Source organism: Neltuma alba, unplaced genomic scaffold (assembly GCF_004799145.2).
Source record: "Neltuma alba isolate B1F8T4 unplaced genomic scaffold, ASM479914v2 tig00013372_pilon, whole genome shotgun sequence".
NCBI classification, from domain to species: Eukaryota; Viridiplantae; Streptophyta; class Magnoliopsida; order Fabales; family Fabaceae; genus Neltuma; species Neltuma alba.
In genome coordinates, this window is record NW_021637635.1 from 171,181 (window position 1) to 191,194 (window position 20,014).

The 20,014-nt window shown below is 34.6% G+C and overlaps 3 protein-coding genes across 4 annotated transcripts; 1 reads left to right on the forward strand and 2 right to left on the reverse strand.

Moving 5' to 3' along the window:
- Positions 1-1,392: 1,392 nt before the first annotated feature.
- LOC114736828 (amino acid transporter AVT1I) lies at positions 1,393-4,065 on the reverse strand. Of its 2 annotated transcripts, none has more exons than XM_028924711.1 (3): positions 3,876-4,065; positions 2,425-3,032; positions 1,393-2,343 (listed from the first exon to the last, which is right to left on the reverse strand). In XM_028924711.1, the coding sequence occupies exons 1-3, from the start codon at positions 4,036-4,038 to the stop codon at positions 1,828-1,830; spliced, it is 1,287 nt and encodes a 428-aa protein (XP_028780544.1). In that variant the 5' UTR covers positions 4,039-4,065; the 3' UTR covers positions 1,393-1,827. The 2 variants fall into 2 exon arrangements, with proteins under 2 accessions (XP_028780544.1, XP_028780545.1); XM_028924712.1 differs by lacking the exon at positions 3,876-4,065 and adding an exon at positions 3,324-3,869.
- Positions 4,066-9,605: 5,540 nt separating this feature from the next.
- On the reverse strand, positions 9,606-11,163 carry LOC114736780 (amino acid transporter AVT1I-like). The gene is made up of 3 exons (XM_028924650.1): positions 10,917-11,163; positions 9,870-10,477; positions 9,606-9,776 (listed from the first exon to the last, which is right to left on the reverse strand). Exons 1-3 carry the CDS (start codon positions 11,161-11,163, stop codon positions 9,606-9,608), a joined length of 1,026 nt encoding a protein of 341 aa, XP_028780483.1.
- Positions 11,164-16,373: 5,210 nt separating this feature from the next.
- Positions 16,374-19,441, forward strand: LOC114736781 (aquaporin NIP2-1-like). Its single transcript, XM_028924651.1, has 6 exons — positions 16,374-16,505; positions 17,987-18,118; positions 18,342-18,566; positions 18,726-18,920; positions 19,053-19,114; positions 19,216-19,441. Exons 1-6 carry the CDS (start codon positions 16,374-16,376, stop codon positions 19,439-19,441), a joined length of 972 nt encoding a protein of 323 aa, XP_028780484.1.
- Positions 19,442-20,014: the final 573 nt, after the last annotated feature.

A 20,014-nucleotide genomic window follows, 5' to 3' on the forward strand; every position in this document is an offset into this window, starting at 1 on the left:
AAAAAGAATAGGGGCTTCATAATTTTTCTAAAATATTCATCCTCGTGGAGATATGTCACTAAAACAACACATAATGGAAGACAGCACATACAGATAAGAAAACAGAGAGACGAGTCAGCATCAACCAACATCATCACTTTCCTCCAATATGCGCGCGCGCGCGCGCGAAGCTCCAGCTTTCAAATGATATCCAGAGAAAGAATATCTGCCACAAGATATCTTGGTAAAGCAATCCAGCAGGTGCATCACCTTTGTAGCTATGACTTCAACCACAATCAACAGCTTGGTTACCTTGTGGAGAAACCATGCACGGAAACGTGGTTTAAAATTTAGTGACTAACTACTATGGTTTTCCCCCCCCCCCTTTTGGTCCCTGAAAATGTGGTCAAAGGTGATTATCTATTTATGCATGACGAGATTGTTAATCATGCCTAGAGGGATGAATAGGAGGTAATTTAGAGAGTGCTAACTCTAAATCAGTTTGATAGTTTTTAAGGAATCGTAGCAAATTTTGACCTGTGTAAGCTTCTCATCTCAGTAAAGATTGAGGGCTTCAAGGATACCCAATATTTCAGCTACTGTGCTTGAATGGTAACCTAGACATGATTTTGTGAAACCTTTGATCCAATAACACATGTCACTGATCCATTACAGCCTCTAACTTGAGGTCACCAATGACATTTTTTAGCGCTAATGAAGGCAATGTCCGTACAATCAGGTATGTCCTCCTCATAGTGCGTGGTTCGACGACTATCTTTCCATGTGTTCCTGCAGATATGAGCAGAAATCTTTGCCAATCGACTCTGGTATCATTTCGGTTTCCTGTTTTATTTTTAGCAGAAGCAGCAGTAAATTGTGGGTTGTGATTTGTGAACCTCAAGCCGTAATATACATGTCCTTTTTCTTTTTTTTTCATTTCAAGAAGTAAGATATCAGGGTTAACAAGTGGAATTGGCATTGTGTTTCTTTTGGTTTTGACAGTGATAAGGCTGGTGAGTACTCATCCCACAACTTACCCGTCCAATTTTTATCATCCGTGTTTTAATTATATTATTCAAGCACAAATATTCAATATGTAGCTAATCCGTCTTTTAAAGTTTGTCCACGTACATTTAACATCCACCTAATCCACTTTTAAAGTTTGTCATTGCATTTTCCATAGCCTAGTATCCCTAGAATCGGGACCAAAAGAATACTAACATGTAGTGATGCAAATGAGTTTTAAAGTTATCATCCAGCTCAAATACCCCTCTCTTTCGGAAGTAATTTATAACAGGTTAGGCATATTCCTGCATTTGATTTTCAGGACATATTTGAGAATGCATGCAAGATCACTAAAATTTTCCATTTCCCTATTCTCCTTTGTAGTCATTCAACAGCATGAGTAGATTGTAGAGGCTGAATCAAACACGTACTACGCTATCTTCTTATTGGTACAAAAGGTAGAGAAAGAAAAGTCCACTACTTTTTTCTTTTGGATTGAACAAATACTTCATTAATACCAAACAAACCTCTACATCAAACAGCAGTCAAAGACAAAGGCACAACGAAATGAAACAAACACTACCCTATTCCCTGCCTAACCACAGCAGCATTCGAGTCAACTGAATTATCCTCATCCAAAACCATAGCCGATCGGGTTTGCGGGGTTCATAGAATCATTCTTGCAGTCCCAAATCCCCCGAGTCATTTTCTATGAGCAGCTTTATTGCCCAGTCGAGTTAGCCAGGAAAACAAGAGTCAACCATGACTCTTCACGATCAGGCCCTTCAGGATACTTAAACACTGCCACTCATAACCAGTAGTCTACTGATTTACTCTCAACAGTTACCAATGCTCGATAATTTTTAGGACCGAAGTGTATGTACCAAATATTCCTATCACTAAACCTGTGGATATTATTCCTATTATGACTACAGTTTCAAAACAACATTTTTTATATGTCCCTGAAATCTTTAAGTAGCACAAGCATGGAAGTAGAATTGAAGCTGTGACACTCAGAATTGCTCCAACTAAAGACATCAGGTATCCAAAGAAAGGAATAGTCAGGGCAACCATGACAGTACTGATTGCCAAGGCCGAGCTTATCAAGATATTTGTGATCCTATTCTGGTAAGTTCCGGGTAGCAAATCTTTCAGGGCATTTTTAATTGGTGTCACCATCAAAGCATACTTGGCTATTGGATTCACCAAAGTAGTAAATATTGCAACTTTTGAACTCAACTTGTTTATAGGTAGGTTTAACGTTATCTGTGATTGCACATCTGAACCAAACATCAAGTAACCAAATATAGCCATTGATGCATAACCAAAAGTGCTCAGCACAAAACACATTAATAAGACCTGAAATGCAAATAAAACAAAATTGATGAGAACTAAATGAAGAGAACATACACTGTTCAGCGTAGAAGGGAAAGGACTTACATTGGAAAATTGAGGTTTCTTTCTGATGGAATTATACAAGGTGGGGAAGACTGGATGTGCACAATAACAGAAGGCATACAAGCTAACAGAAGTAGGGATGCCGTCCCAATTAAGGAGGGTCCCGCTATGGTGAAATCCAGTTCCGTCTACCGTTGCAGTCCAAAATATGGAGCAAATTATGATAACAGAAGCAAACACACCACTTGCTGATACATAAGAAAGAAGATTTAAGTTATCCAACCAAACTGAAGGCATAATGACAAGGCCTATCAGTATCACAAAGAACTGCTTTCCACCAACTGATAAGCCTGCTAATTCAACGACAGTATTGGGGAATATATTGTCCAAGTTATCCCCTTCTAGAATTAAGAATCCTGTTGCAACTAAGTAGAGTTCAGTGTACATAGTTATTGACACAGCAAACCTTCCTTTCTCTCCAAATGCATGATGACCTATGTCGGGATAGGATTTGATTCCCAGATTCATATCCATGCATTTTTTAATCAACACACCAGTGTAAAATGTTGCCATGGCAATGATAAATAGAAGAATTAAGCTCAGCCATCCTCCAGATGCTAGAGCATATGGAATGGAGAGTATCCCTACTCCTGAAAACCAAGCAGGATAATAACTTGTGCGTTAGTTTCATTATAATTGAGGAATTCTAAAATACTATCGAATAACATATCCCAGAATCAAGGAAAAAGGCTTAAACACTCTAAAACAACCCCACACCATGAAGGTAACCTCTCAGATTTATCCAACTTAATTTTCTTATCTTTTAAGGTGCAGGTATACTTGTAAAGAAACTTTCTCTTTTCTTTTCACTTCTTCGCATTAAAACCTATGCTTTCTTTGTTTTTTCAAGCAGAATTAAAAAAGAACAATTATTGACACACTTGTCAAAAGAAGAACAATTGATCCGAAGAAGAATGTTGGTTCTAGAGGCAACTGCCATCTTCATGATGTTCAGTTCAGGCGGTCCTTGGTATGGTTCACCGGCTACCACCGCTTATTGGACCAGTCTCACGCTAGTCATGTCACTCTATTTTTCTTTTCAGTATGCGACTCAAATTACTCGTTGTAACATTTGAAAAGGGGAAAGCTTCCAGGATCCATTTGCCTCGTGCAATAAACGCGAAGAGTTCAACAAAAAAAGAATCGTTCACAGAACGCTGCTGGGAGTGGATATTTTAAAAGGAGAAGGCCATAAGAGACGAAATACACGGCACCACAACTCACCATTACGGACCACTCGTATGACGACCATACAGAAAGCAAGAAGACGATATTATTAACAGCAGCGTAGGTTAAAAACAGAAATTCTTAACCCAAACCTGAGAACGCTAAATCGTTCCATTGCGAGAAAGTTTTTAGATTATCAGGGATACCGCCAATAAACCATGAAAACAGACTAGAGAGTGATGAGCGAACATGAAAGTCCCAAGCACCTGATAAGGCATTAAGGCAATTAAGGCAAGTCTTGAGGAAGGAGGTGGAGCCGTCGCTGGCATGGTCATCAGCAGCAGCAGCAGCTTCAGCTTTGTTTGGTATTGCGTCACCATTCAGCAATGGAACGCTGAAGGTCACCTCATCTCCGTGCTTGGCCGCCATTTTTTGAACAGAAGAGATAGAGATTACAATGAGTAGGCGCAGAGCAAAGCCGGCCTATTAAATAATGCTACACCTCCGATACTAATTATTTTTATTTATAAAATATCATGCATGATATTTTTATTTTAGTCTTAATTATAAGAATCTAATCCACTTTATCTCTTATATTTATTTATTTATTTTAAAGTAATCTTTGTAATAATAATAGTTCTAACCAATATACTTGATTAAAAAGGATATTTTAAGAAAGACACCACCTATTTATTATAAATAACTAACTTAACTAATTTTTTTAATCTACTAAAATTAGTCAACTAACTTTTATATTAAGAACCAGAGGTAATATTACATTAATTATTTTTTACACTATTTTTTACACATCTCTTTTTGTTAACTCATTTTCTCTCTTTACTCCTACCTTTATAAATAAGAACATTTTTAAAAATAATTTTTTTCATATGTTTATTATATTTGACTAACTTAAACTAACTTTCTAATTTAATTAGGACCTATTTGGTTAAGCGGTAAGAACTCAAATCAACTTGTTTGAGTTTAAATAAAGGGAGAATTGCAATTAGGTTCCAACCAAGAGAATTAAATACAAAAAGCTCCCTTAAAATCATGAAATTATTCTGAAATTCCAATGAACCTTTTTGTAATAAATTTTATTTGTTTAATTACCAAATTACCCTTTTTTTTTTAAGTTTGCATTGACAACTGAAAGAGCAATGATTGACAACTTATGGTGCAAGGATTGACAACTATCGTGACTAGTTTGACAACACATTTTCTCAGCATATCACACCCTAAGTTGTTAACCACTGCTCTTTTAGTTGTCAATGTAAACTTAAAAAAAGAAGAAGGATAATTTGATAATTAAATAAATAAAATTTATTACAAAAAAAGTCCCTTGAGACTTCAGAATAATTTTATGGTTTCAAAGAACTTTTTTGTATTTAATTTCTTTAGGTGGGATCTAATTGCAATTTTTCCTTAAATAAATGATTATAAAGCATGTTTATGCTGTTTGTGTAATTTTTATAAAAATCATGATGAATTGTAATTTTACTTTTTACTGCACTTTTATGATAAACATCAAGAAATAATTTATAGGTTTGCAGAGTCCTGATCAATTTTCTATCAACTAAATTTTTTCTAATCTACCCTCCCACACTCTTCTGAAAATTTTTACCCAAGTAATTATATTTAATAATATTTATCAAATTCATACCTTTTTGATAATTATACATCCATAAGTGATTTTAATAAATAAAAATTAAACATAATCACAATTCTTAAAGTCAATAAGACATATCCAAACAAAAAATCAGGATTAATTAATATCGATTATAACTAGTGTCACATACAAAATTCATGATAATCTATTTTTTTTTTAATATTTTCATGATGATCTAAAATTATAGTTATTCGGTATTAATCCAAATGGACACTTACTTGTAACTTGTGTCTAGGATGGGGGATTATTAACGTGTTATCTCAGCTATATTCTTTAATCTATTCTTAATTCAAATAAAATAATTATTTAACACTGGTAATTAGACACGTTTTTGAGGAACTGTTCAAACTGGTAGCACTTTATTAGCTGTCTAACTGTCGATGTGCTTGGTTCGTTGCTCATGTCTTGGATCCCCGAGAGGGGAAATGAGTAGGAAATTCAGATCACGCGTTGTACGGATGAGCTCTCCGCTAAAAGCGGGCCTATCTATCATATCATGTGGTGAATAAAATAACCGGACTTTCTCTTCTTTTCCCCCCGAATTGCGTTACAAACTCGAGTATTTTATGTGATATTGAATTTTTATTTTTAAGAAATTTTTTTTCTAAAGACGAATATATAACTGAAATAAAATAAAATATAATTAACTAATTTAAATATATTAAAGATGTTAGTTAAATTAATTAATATGTTTTTTTAAACACTATAAAAATCTTTCTCAATATATTTCTTCTTTTCTTCTTCTACTTGATCATTATTAAAAAAATATCAACAGACTTAATTTAAGATAAATTGATAAATATGTAAAATAAATCAACAGAATTAATATTTATTTATTTATTTATCAATCCGTAAATCTTACGTGATGTGGCTGCGCTGAAGCCAGGGATAAGGCCGAATGGGTCCATTGACAGGGCAGGAACGATATACATGGAAGCAATCTTGCCAACAACAAAGGTTTCGATCGTCATGTGCGGCGGGATATCAGATTATTTTGTGTTCATTACAAAATCATTTTGGGGTTTTCTAAGAAAAATTTTTCTTTCGAAGAGGTGACACTTACGAGTCCTTTTCTTCTTTTCTTTTCTTTTTTTTTTTTTAAAGTCTAAGAAGATCGTGACAATAGCGGTTCCCTTAAATTAAATAATTGCATTATTGTCCGCGGAAAATAGGAATTAGGAAGGGAGGAACACCTCAATTTTCAATTTTCTCCCGCAGGTTTTTTTTTTTGGTAATTTGTGGTCGAGGTAGACTATTTTTACCAAGGGCCCCTCATGAATTATGATGTCAAAACTAATTCGTGTACGTAGCCAATAATGCATCTTTTTAAAGCTTTTTGAAGCTGAAGATCAGGCTTTGTTTAAAAGAATGATCATTGCTTGGGATTTTAGCTGGAAGAGCATTATGTTTCAGTGTAATTGCCGATTGCTTGTGGATAGATTCAATATGACCTCACATTTAAATGTGTGTTTTTCATACTTTGGATGCGTATGAAAGGGATGGTGAGATGTAATTGGTTAATTTGTTTGCATTGCTTTTAAAAAAAAAAAAATCAAATATGGCTGCCAGTATTGTTATATGCATAAAAGTCTTCACAGGAGAATAATAGATACTCCTTCGTTAATTACGTGGCTCGCGAGGGCGCAATGTGCAAAATGGTTTCCTCATTATATATATATATATATATATATATATGTATATATATATATATTCCACATCTGAGTAATATACTATTTGTGATGAGGTTAGGCTTTTTTTTTTTTTTTTTGCCATTGAACAGAGACAATGGAAATATATCTAGATGTCTGGATCATTTGGATGTTTTCTTTTTAAATCAGAACAGCAAGCATTCACAGCTTGAGATACAAATGTGATGGAACCCAATGTCTCACTTACAGGAGAGTTTAGGTACTACTGAACTAGCTATAAGATTATTAGCAGTTATTATCTGGATGCATGGTTCCATATCGAAAGAGGGAGAGAAAGAAGAATGGTAAGGAACTGGACATCTTTGTGGGAGGGGGAAAAAAAGAACTTAAAAAAGCACGTTGCCTGTGATTAAGTGCATAGCCATATCAATACTCGCGGTTGTTGTGACCTATCAGATTCAAATCATCCTGCCTTGAATTGCAAGCCCCACCCATGAGGGAGGATATGGGACTTGTTTGGATCATCGTTGCAAAAACGTCTATAAATACTTTCACGCAAGTCGAGACAAAACTCTTTTCACATACTTATCTTGTATTTCGTAAATCATGTTTGAAAAATCACTTATAAGCCATTCCAAACAAACCTATGGCCTCTGCTCCACCCACAACAACTTACAAAAGGAGCCCACATTTAAAGGTAGTAGAGGGAGCAAAGACTCATGCAAATGGAAAGGAGGGAAAAAAAAACTATACTCTCAAAATTGAAGACGTACCAATAAGAATTGGGTCTAGTAGAAGAGGTTAGTTCGTAATAAACTAAAATTTGAATTTCTGTCAAGACAGGTGCCCACAAAAAAGATTGCGTCTAATAAAAGAGTACTTGTGCTTACAAGAAAAAAAAAATTGAGCACATATAATTTTTTTTTAGCTAAGTATGGATATCCTCTTATTAAAATTAATCATGTTGAAGGTATTGTTGGACATTAAATGTAGACATCTTTTCTAACTAGGATTCAAATTTTAATTTGTTTTGTTGTGAGGAACTGACCCTTTTTTTTGTGTGCTAAACTCAACTTTTTAGTTGAACGCATCAAATTAATTGCTTATCTTTTTTTCAATACATCGTATATTCAACCATGCATCGTTCAGCAAGAGATATAGTCAAATACTATATATATAAACTCAAACATCAGCCTTAATAAAAAGATGGCACGGAAATAGACAAGAGAGTCATTACGTTTAGGCCTAATAGCATATAGGAAGAGGACAAAAACAAAACGACAAAAGGAATATTATTGGCTATTCGTGGTGTAATAGAAAACGGAACCATATTAGTATATATGGACAGAAATGAAACATGGAGTTTATCGTGAACATGGCCATTCCTCTTTTGACTAAATCCCGTACATGAACCTTAGAGACAGTCGATAGCCGTGAGAAGCTTAATCAAAGACCAAAACAAGTAAACCCGCATGATGGACACGTAATACCGATAAGTCGTCGCTGATGGAATTTCGTGTCCTCGTCACAAATTTGTCCACACAACGGGTTTGGAACAGATTTATAAGTGTCACAATTTTTTTTTTCAAAAAGAAAGACAAATTTTAGTCTTATAATTTTTTATCTGTTTTAAGACGAGCAAATATAGTATAACAATAAGATATTCGTATCTCTACTTAAAAACAAACATAATCAAATAATGATAATATAAATATAATACTATCTCCAGTCTTAATTATAAGAGCTAGTTGACTAATTTGAAAAGATTAAGGAAAGAAATTAAGTTAGTTATTTATAATAAATATGTCTCGTCTTTCTTAAAATATCCTTGATAATTAAGTGTATTGGCTAGAACTATTATTGTCAGAAGGACTACCTTGAGGAAAAATGAATAAATGTGAGAGATAAAGTAGACTATGGTCTTATATTTAGAACTAAAATAAAAGTCAAACAAAGTCTTATATTAAATACCGGAGATAGTAGTACATAAAAAGATTATGTTCATTTTACGATATCCAACTAGGATAATGTAGTGCTAACTGCTATTTGGACTCCGTCCTCCGTGCTTCGGATCACGACTTGCCCCACTCCTCTGGAAAGTCCGATCCATGCCATCCTGACAACAAAGCAAAGGGTTTTATTTTTAAAAATAAATAAAAATCAAGCTGCATTATCTAATCTGAATTTATTTATTAGTTTTAATTAACTGATGAATTATAACTCAAATATAGAGGAAATTATCATACAGACATGTGATAACGTAAGAATAATAATAATTAAATAATATTATGGTACATAGTCTGATTAGAGTTATATTCATATTTTCCTTTCCAACATTTTTTTTTGGAAATAAAGGCAATTTATTCAACAATACATTTGTGGTAGGGATTAGAGAATGACAAGAGAGAGGCATAAAAAACTAGTTCCACGTGCCTTTGACTGATTGAAATAGTTTCGTGTGTGTTGAGATGTCTATTGAGAAATGGGACCTCATCGTGCAGTTTCTTTCGTCGGGGGCACTGAGGGACCGTGTCTGTGTGGTGAAGCGTCGTTTTCGGGTACCATTATTTCTCACGTGGCAATTAGATCCTATAATTGGCTGCGTAAGAGTACAAGAGGGAATGAGTATCCACTGCTTACTGACAACCTCAACAAGCTGCTAATAACCACACATGCTACCCTCATAGTGGACTCAGCACAGTAATACATATTATTGCAACTTTTGAAGTTAACTTTTTTACTGGCAGATTTAATGTGACCTCTGATTTTACGTCTGAGCCAAACATCACGTAACCAATAATAGCCCTCGATGCATAGCCAGTAGTGCTTAACACAAAGCATATCAGCAAGAGCTGAGATGTAAATATAATAGAGTAGCATTCATGAGAAATATAATGAACAGAGAAAGAATCTTGTTCCTCGCGCTGTACAAATCAAGGACTTACATTGGAGAATTGGGATTTGTTTTTGATGGAATTATGTAAGGTAGGGAACACTGGATGGGCACAGTAACAAAAGGCATATAAGCTAACAGCTGTGGGCATGCCACTCCAATTAATAAGGGTCCCACTGCAGTGAAATCCGACTCCATCTACTGTTGCGATCCATAATAAGAAGCGAATAACTATAACAGAAGAAAATACCCCACTTGCAGATACATAGGAGAGAAGGCTTAAATCATCCAAATAAACCGAAGGCATGATAATAAGGCCTGTGAGTATCACAAAGAATTGTTTTCCACCAATTGACAAGCCTGCTATTTCAATGACGATATCAAGGAATATATAGTTTAAGTTATCCCCTATTAAAATTATCATTCCTGTTGCAACCAAGTAGAGCTCTGAGTACATGGCTATGGATACTGCAAGCTTTCCTTTCCTTCCAAAAGCACGCTCGCCTATATCTGGATAGGTTCTTATATCTGAGTTCATATCCAAGCATTTTTTGATCAATGCACCTGTGTATAACGTTGCCATCGCGATGAAGAATAAAAGAATTAAGCTGAGCCATCCTCCAGAAGCTAGAGCATATGGAATGGAGAGTAATCCAACTCCTACAAACCATGCAGGATGTATATATATAAGTTCTGTTAGTTTCATCAGAATCGAAGAATCATAAATAACATATCCCACCGTTACTAATTTATGTTCTCAACACAGTTGATAACGTAGAGTAATTCACTTAATAATATAATAGTGTGGCACCTGGAGGAATCATTTTGACAATCGTAGTGGAGAAGAACAACGCTGTGGTTCTAGATTCATCACTAGAATGATGTTCCGGTGGTCTTACCCTTTTCTAGTGTGTGTGCATGTAATCCACAATCAATTGTCGTTGCAGACAAAAATTCTTTGGTTAAACTTTCGAAAACATTGATAAAATGTTCCAATATTCCAAGAAAGTTGTATTCTCATCGTGGACATATATTGCAAATAAATCATGGATATATAGTGATGTAGAAAGTGTAGCAGCAGCAATAATATTGAAAGCACCTGATAACGCATTGCGGCCATTGAGACAGGTCTTGAGGAAGGACGCGGAGCCATTTCTGGCTTGGCCCAAATCACTTGGTGTTTCTTCACTATTCAGATGATTTTGCTGCTCGTCAAGCAGCAAGGGTCCGTTCAAGGTCATCCCATTATTTCTCTGCTCGGCTTCCATTGATCTTGAAGGTTGAAGAGAGAGATCAGTGTGATGAGCAGTTGAGTAGCAATACCAAAGCCGCGACCTTGCACACATAATTATAATATTGCTTTTGGTATATTCTGTATTTTTAAACTTTGATGAACGACGGTATATTCTTGGATTTTAATTTCCATGAATTGCATTTTAGTGTGTGCGCATGTTGTTAAAGTTAAAACTAAGGGTACTTTGAAGACTCTCCCCTTTATACAAGGTGGTCATAGTAGAAGGTAGGGGATAATGGTAGGGGTGGTTGAGAAGATCAATTCGATTATTGAGTAGTGTGCGGTCTTATATTCTCTTAAATGGGAATATGTAAATTTTTATTTTAAATTCTTAATTAATCTGAATAGGTTTTAGTAATTGGGCCGAATCAGGATAATTTACCTGTATGCACTTATTTTTCTCTACTCTTCTACCTTTTCTGCTCATTCTTTTGGCATTTCTCGATTGTATTATTGGGTTTGAGGGTTTGATCTCCAAAAGACGAAAATTTCACAACAACCAATTCACTTTTTCTTGAGTAATGCTATTCTAACAGATACCTCATACCGGAAAGTAAAATATTAATTCTGATCTCACAACGAACAATTTGTTCTTGGGTGGTCGATCGCTTTGCCCCGTCAGAATATCCCAGCTTAAACAGCAAAACAAATAATGATAAACCCAGGCTGTAAATTAAAAGATCATGTTATTTTTATTTTTCATTTTAATTATATCAAACTAGAAAGTAGAATTACAATTACTCTTTTTAATAAAAATACTTGCTTTTTTAAATTTTGTATTATATATAAATGATCACTGAGATGTAAGGTAGGCTGACTATAAATTTTTTGATTTTTTTTTCGGGTTATTTTGAAGCACCTCTGCAGTATTTTAGAGCTAGGGCAACAATTTTTTATTGCAATAGCCTAAAAAGTGGGGCCTAGTCTAAGATTAGAGCCAACAGTTTGTCAAGTGTAACTTCTATTGACCTGATATTTCAGGCAATAACTACTATCTTTGATTCTTAATATAAAATCTTATTTGATTTTTATTTTGATTATAAATATAAGATTCTTATTCACTTTGTTTGTTATATTTATACATTTTATTTCAAATTAATCCTTATAATAATAATAATTTTAGTCAATACATTTGATTAGTAAGGATATTTTAGGAAAGACAACATATATTTATTATAAATAATTAAATTAATTTATTTTTTTAATCTATTCAAATTAATCAACTAACTCTTATGTTTAGAACCGAAGATAGTATTGAGTAGCATTTAAAAATAGTGGCCTATTCTAAAATAGGCAACAGGTTTTTTTGCCTGTTTTGAAACACTTGGTATTCTTATTCTTCGTATGGACAATAAATTAGAACCGTTGCTCACTAAATGCATGGTTTGCCGACGGATGGAATTCGTACCCTGTATCGCTTGTACATTTATGGCGCCAATTTATTTAAAGAAAAAGTTATAATAAGATTTTATTTAAGAGAATTAAATATAAAAATCTCTCTTAAAATTATCAAATTAATTTGAAATCTCAATAAATCTCATTGTAAGATATTTATTTGTTTAATTACTAAATTGTTCTTATTTTTTAAGTATGCCTTGACAATTGAAAGAGCAGTCACTAACAACTTAAAATGCAATGATAAATAACTATTGTGGCAGATACTGACAATGCATATATTCCATTTTTGTATTACATTTTTGTGATGTATTAAAAAAATATGTTGTTAATAGCTGCTATGATAACTGTTAATTGTTACACTTTAAATTGTTAATGATTACTTTTTGAGTTGTCAATACATACTTAAAAAAAGATAAGAACAATTTGATAATTAAACAAATAAAATATCTTGTAAAGAGATCTCTTGGGACTTTAGATTAATTTGATAATTTCAAAAAATATTTTTATATTTAATTCTTTTGGGTGAGACTTTATTACAATTTTTTTATTTATTTATGATACATCGTTGTATGCAAGACTCATAATTTGTTACCTTTAGTCTAATAGCCAAATGTGCTTTATAGTTGATATACTCTTTATTTATTCCAAGGGATAGATACTAACAAGCTGAAATTACAAACGAAACTGAACTGGTGATCCCTAAATAAAAAGAAGCTTTTATATCATAAGATTATAAGGCTCTTACATATATGTGTGTGTTGCTCATATTCTAAGCAGGGGAAATGCATGTCTTAAGTGACATGATTGATTATAAATTAAGAATTATTTTGTAAATTAAGTCTATATATGTGAACTCTGCAAGTCTAAGAAATTATAGGATTTAAAAGTAAAAGGAGATCAGGATTGTGTTTTAATTATCTTAATTCGTCATATGTCTCCCTTGGCTTTATTTTAACTTAACGTGATCATTAGTGACTACTGATTACACGCGTGGATAGAATTTTGTTTTATTTCTCCAACCAAGAAGGAGGAGAACAAGTGCTTGAATTTGAAGATAGCATCTTCTCAACCAGACTGGAGGTTAGTACAGTGACATATGGTCGAAGAGGCAATAAATAAATTTTTAAGTGTGAAAACTAAACCCTTCTCTCGAGGTTAAAAAAACGCTTAAAAATCTCAAATCTAAATGAAATCTAATAAGAGTTCTAACTGAAAACTTCTTATATAATTCGAAATTTTAGATTAATAAGTTCAATTAATATTGTCAGTAAGGTGAATTTCATTTTATTAATCTTAGGTGACGTTTGATAGGAAGCATTGAAAATGAAAAATTGAGATTGGGATTGTAATTGAGGAAATCTTTTAAAAAAGTGTTTAGTATAAGAGATTGCTTGTTATATGGGATCAGTCAAACCTATGTATATGGGATTGGATAATACTATGGGGGGAAGTAGTATTTCCCAATCCCGTCTCTATGAGTTTGCCTAATCCCATATAAGAAGCAATTACTTATGTTAAATATTATTTTAATGATTTTTTTCAATTGTAATCATAATTTCAATCTTTCATTTTCAATACTTCCTACCAAACGGGATCTTAGATTAGTCTCAAGTCACGGGACAATTCTTTGTCCTTTTATATACAGATGATACGAGTAACAAATTTTTTTGGGGATGCCAAAGAAAACCGAGCTAATTAATTATCCTGCGCGCCCGTACACACACGCACAGATAAAAACTTGGATTAATATCAAACTAAAGCATTCAGTCACTCTGCATGTTTCGGGATTCTCTCATTCAGTCAAGGGAGTTACGGGCTCTAGTCTGTGAGGTGGGCTTTAGGCTCCCTTTCTAACTCTGGCAGATTATTGGGCTGTCATCCAATTAGTTTAACTGGCCCTGACTTTATGTAATCCTTTGTTGTTTCTTAATAATATTGTCTTTTTGTAAAGGAAATTATTGTAATCTTGTATGTGTTACTTTTCGCAATTTCGTCCCATTTGTGTTGTTCAGGGGATGGAAGCCTCGGAGCCCGGCATGGACTGTGTTGCGTTCCATTGGACCCATACGATGTGTCGGCTACTATGCCGTACGTGTTTGTCAAAAAGTGCTTTTGAAGTTTTTGTTTTTTTAGTCTTCTTGTTAAAAGTAATCACATTTAAAATTCTGTCGAGTACTAAATATAAAAACTTCTCATAGTCATAATTTGAATATTGGTTCATCACATTACAGGGAATTATTCCTTTCTATTATACTAGAATCCAGATTAATTAAGATTATACTACAAGTGTGTATAAGGCCTGTATGCCCAAAATATCCGTCCGAGCCCGCAAAAAAAGCATCCAATCTTGCCCAACAAAAAGCTGCTCAAATAAAGATGAGCATTTTTCAGGCAGGGTCGGGTCACGAGCAGAGTATGTTGCCTTGCCTATTTGGTCCTACCCGCAACAATATATAATTATACATATATTATAATATATAATATTATACTATTTTCAGCTATTATCTCCCTTTTATCTTAGCTAAAAAAAATTAGGTAAAATTAGAAAAAAATGAAAGAAACATAAAAATTATAACTATATAAAAGGACAAATATCAAAATATTAGATTAAATGTGTTAAATCGCTCCTCGTCAAATTCTTTTTTTTCCTCTTACCTCCAATTTTTTAAAACAAAGGAAAAAAACTAAAACTACCTTTCAAATCTTATGCTTTCACATTATTATAAGAATCTACCAACTATATGAATGAAGTAAAGAATTGAACTACAGAATTAGCTTATTTATTAAATGATTTTTTTCCTCTCATGAGAAATCGAAGGCTGAAGAACAAGACTACATAAACTTTATATATATGAGTGATTGAGTCATTCGTGATAAATTCTTTTCCTCTTACCTTGTCTTGAATCATGATAATGAAGTCGCATAGTTGAAATTGATGGTGATTACCCATGTGTCAAATTTATGCATTTATCTTTTCATGTTATCCCCCACAATATTAATGTTTACTTCCGATCCTTTTAATATATATTTGATGTCATGGTTACATAGAAGGTGAGGAAAAAAAACTATAACGTCTTTTTCTTTTTTTTTTTTTTGGAAAAATGAAGTTAGGGAAATAGAAAAAGATAATTAGGGAACTCAGTATTTTTATATTTTATCTTTCAAAATAGTTATAATTTTTATGAGTTATCAATTATAATTGAATTTTTTTTACATATGATATGGGGAAGATGTCACTAAGTTGGACATGAAAATCCGCCCTGTCTAACTCAACATAGTTAGGGCTTCTACTGAGTAGGGTGAGGCAGTGAGTTGTAAAATGCAGCCTATTCATCTTTCGGGCTAAGCATCAAGTATGGGGTTTGGTCTGCCTAGTCTTACCCATATGCAGCCTTAGATTACACTATTGACCTAACTGAGCTTTACTTCAAGGTTGCCAAATAAAAGGATGCTAAAATAAATATAATTATTAGGAACACTTTTTGTTTTTGGCCCCAATGAGGAACTGCTAAATTTTGAAGCTTAGTGCTGCCATTTGACCTACAAAAAAGAAAATTGATGTAAGGAACTTGTTGATAGGCAATCTAGAACTACTTTTATAAAGGCTTTTTGAGTCTAAAGTATGTCTTAATTTTGGTGGGTTCCGAAATTTGATTCACTTAAATTTTGTGTAAAAAAAGAGCAAGAAAAAGAAATATAATTAAGGCCGCTTCCGTCGGTGGGTCTGTCATGCACTGATTGGAAGCGTGGAAAGGGGCGGATTGACATAATTAATGCAATTCATAGTGTTGTTCCTATCATGAAATTGCTTTTAAGGCTCCATATTGGTCTTCCGCCTGACCCGCTGTGCTGACATTTTAGGACATGACAAGGTTTCGGTTTCATTACAAATCGGAACTAGAATTGGGCTGGGCAGACCAAGCATCATGCCCAGCTCAAATAATGGACGGTCAGCATAAGATAAGCATTTCTACTGGCTATGTGAAGCCTGATGAGGTTTGAGAGATGCATAACACGCCTTAATTGAAATGATCTCAAGTCCCGATAGAAAACAAAAAAGTATTAATATGAAAATTATCTGGAAATTTAATTGTTTGTAACGGAGGCCGTGGTGGGGCGATATATATAAGGGAGGATGCTTATCTTGATTCATGATGGGAGTTCTTGAACGACTCGGGCTTTGCTGGAAAATAGAATTTACACAGTGACACTGTTGCCACGATCAATTCTGTTTACTCATGTCACATATATCTGACTCTCCATCGCTTTCATCGATCCATTTACGAATGGATTGTGAATATTATAACAGCATGCATGAATAGGGTTAGCTGATGAATAATATAAGGTTCAAATATTGTGGCTCAAGATTCTTCCATGATTTTATTTACTAACTCATTCTGTGTCGTCGGGAATATCCCCTCCTCCTCTGCTCTTATCGTATATATCTAGTTAATTTCTGGAATCTGACCTCCCGGGAATACATGACCAGGGTCATATATATGCAATTCGATTCATCAGCAATACTCCTGATCTGTTTAAATTAATCACTCGCAAATGTCTTCCGTTTAATTATAAACGAGGTAACTCTTCCTAGTTTTCACTGCTTTCTAATGGATAGTTGGATATGTTAAAAAGGCAGTAGCTTCTCTTCTCTACCCTTCCCCTCCTCTGGCTCTACCTCTCCTCTTCCTAGTTATTATTATTTTTTTGACCAAAATTTATTATAATTTTAATTAAAAAATATATAAATAAATGTAAACTACTAAAATTTGATCTCAACAGTTACAAGAAAAATTTACTTTATAATAATAACCTAAATAAACATATTTGTGAAAAATAAGCATTTAATGATATAAAAATAACTTACATTTTGGAGCATAGGATTCGAAACAAAATAGCTTGTGTTCAAGACAAAGTAATAACCAATTCCCAATGCATTCAGAAGGCTTGTTTTTAAAAGATGCTGTACATATTTATATAGACCCATATAGTTCAATAATAACAGACAAGCTTGTCTCGGATTTTTCAACCTGCAAAATGCTCTTCAATGTCGCATGTAATATGTTCCTCGGTGGAATCGAGTCATAACACATAACAATGCCGATGCGTTCTAAGCCCAGTTACTGCATTAATTGACGATCCAGGCATTATGCCTCCGTTTCATAGACCAAATGGTAGGCCGTGGATCGGTCACTTTATGCCTACTCCGGTCCATTCATTTCTTCGTGGCTGACTCCACAACATGTGAGGTTCCATTCCATCCATGAAGGCTTGAGCCAGTGCCACCAATCAATATCGCGAATAATCAATTAAAAACCCAAGTAGAAACAGATTCCATTTTAGATTAAATACAAACAAAAATGGGGGCTCCCGGGGTATTATAAAATACAGGGCACTTGAATCTTTACCCGGCAGCAAAATCAAGTGATAGACATTAAACTTGTGAGATATCTCTTATATACTAAACAACGCTGCAGAGGACAAGTCAAAACATGCGCAGCATGAATACTGAAACAGATCAGCCGGAAAACCCTGCCGCCCAGAAGCAATATACTGGTCGTTCCATTGCAAAACTTCCAGAGAATTACCCTCCTGGTTTTCTTAGGAAGGTAACTGAAACGGTCCTTGCTCTCTCTCCCTCTCTCTATGCCAAACTCATCACACATCACAATTATATTATATGATCTCCCTGTTCCTCTTATGCTTGGTTGTACATCTAGTAAAATCACTGGCCTTCTTGCTGTTTTGGGAACATGATATTGTTTATGAGTATCCCTGAATGATGGGTTCATGAGATTAATGTATGGGTTGATGCGATATATAATAAAACAGATAATGGCAGAGATAATAGGGACATATCTGTTGGTGTTTGTGGCAAGTGGGACGGCTGCACAGAGTGCTTTTGATGAGCAGAAAGTATCAAAACTAGGAGCTTCACTTGCAGGAGGATTCATAGTGATGGTGATGATTTATGCCATCGGGCACATCTCGGGGGCCCATATAAACCCAGCTGTCTCCTTAGCTTTCGCCGCCTCGGGCCATTTTCCATGGAAACAGGTACTATCACTATTTGAGATATAAATTAAAGGAGAATGAACTCGCTTGACTTAATGCATGAAAAAGAATACCAATGCATGGCATCTCTTAGACTTGATTCCTTCATGGTCATAGTTGGGAGTCAAGACGCAAATCAACAGGCCATTACTTGTAATGCAGGTCCCATTTTACGTGGGAGCTCAAATGACAGGAGGCATTTCTGCTTCTTTTACGCTACGGCTATTATTGGATCCTATGAAAAAGCTTGGAACAACCTCACCTTCTGGAACAGATGCTCAAGCTCTAGCTATGGAGATCGTGGCAACTTTCACTCTCATGTTCGTTATCTGCGCCGTCACAACTGATGCAAAAGCTGTGAGATGATTTCCTAATTGACAATTACACAAATCATGCGTCCATCTGAATATTTTACATTAGTCCCAAAAAACGAACAAAAAAAATACATGATATAGTGTGTGTGTGCGTGTGTGTGTACATACTTCGCAGGTGGGAGAGCTGGCAGGAGTTGCAGTGGGCTTTTCAGTGTGCATAGCAGGCATACTTGCAGGGTAAGTACAGTTAAAAAAAAAAAAACTAAGAACTAAAAATATAAGAAAAAATTTGATGAGAACTGAAAACCATTGAAAGTTCTTTGTTTTGTTGGATGCAGCCCAATATCGGGGGGATCGATGAATCCAGCAAGAACATTGGGTCCTGCAATAGCAAGTGGATCCTATAAAGGAATTTGGGTCTATCTGGTTGGACCAGTCGTTGGGGCCCTCTTAGGGGCATGGTCTTACAGTACTATTCAGGAGAATGATAATAACTCGGTGAGGGGAACTGAGCATGTTGGTATGAAAGACGATCCAAATGTTGTGCGTGCGAACAGTGTCTAAGACTTCACCCACAGCATCCACAATTACGCCAAGATATTGAAGAATCTCACTTGAGGGTCGTCCACTTCCACAACTCATGTACCACTTGCCTTCTTAAATCCAATATACCCTGAAGTGATCAAGTATAGGGGCAAAAAAAAAAAAAAAAACTACACCTGCTGCACAATCTTACTGCTTCATAGGGTCTGTTCTACCTATTTTAAACAGTATGTAGTTTTGTATTTGTTGGCAAAAAAGTGATCTCATTTTAAATGCAAAGTAGGAATTTCTGGTTTGACGTGGAAGAGTTCGCTTAATTTGAGTGAAGTTGGTGAAAAGTAAATTTGGCATCTTTCAATAAAAAATGTTGCATCTTTGAACACAAGAAGAACTACTTCTCCTGCGTTAATATTTTTGCCGTTGTTCGTTTTCTTTCCGCCCTCTTAACCTTAAAAATGAAATCAAAAGTTTTACTGAGGTCCAAGCAAGAACAGGCTACTAAGGTCGCAATACTTCTCTACCTTTGCCAAACCTTGGCATCCAACAATTTTAAGATGGAGAATTATTTTGAATATTTTAACTTTTGCTCTGTTC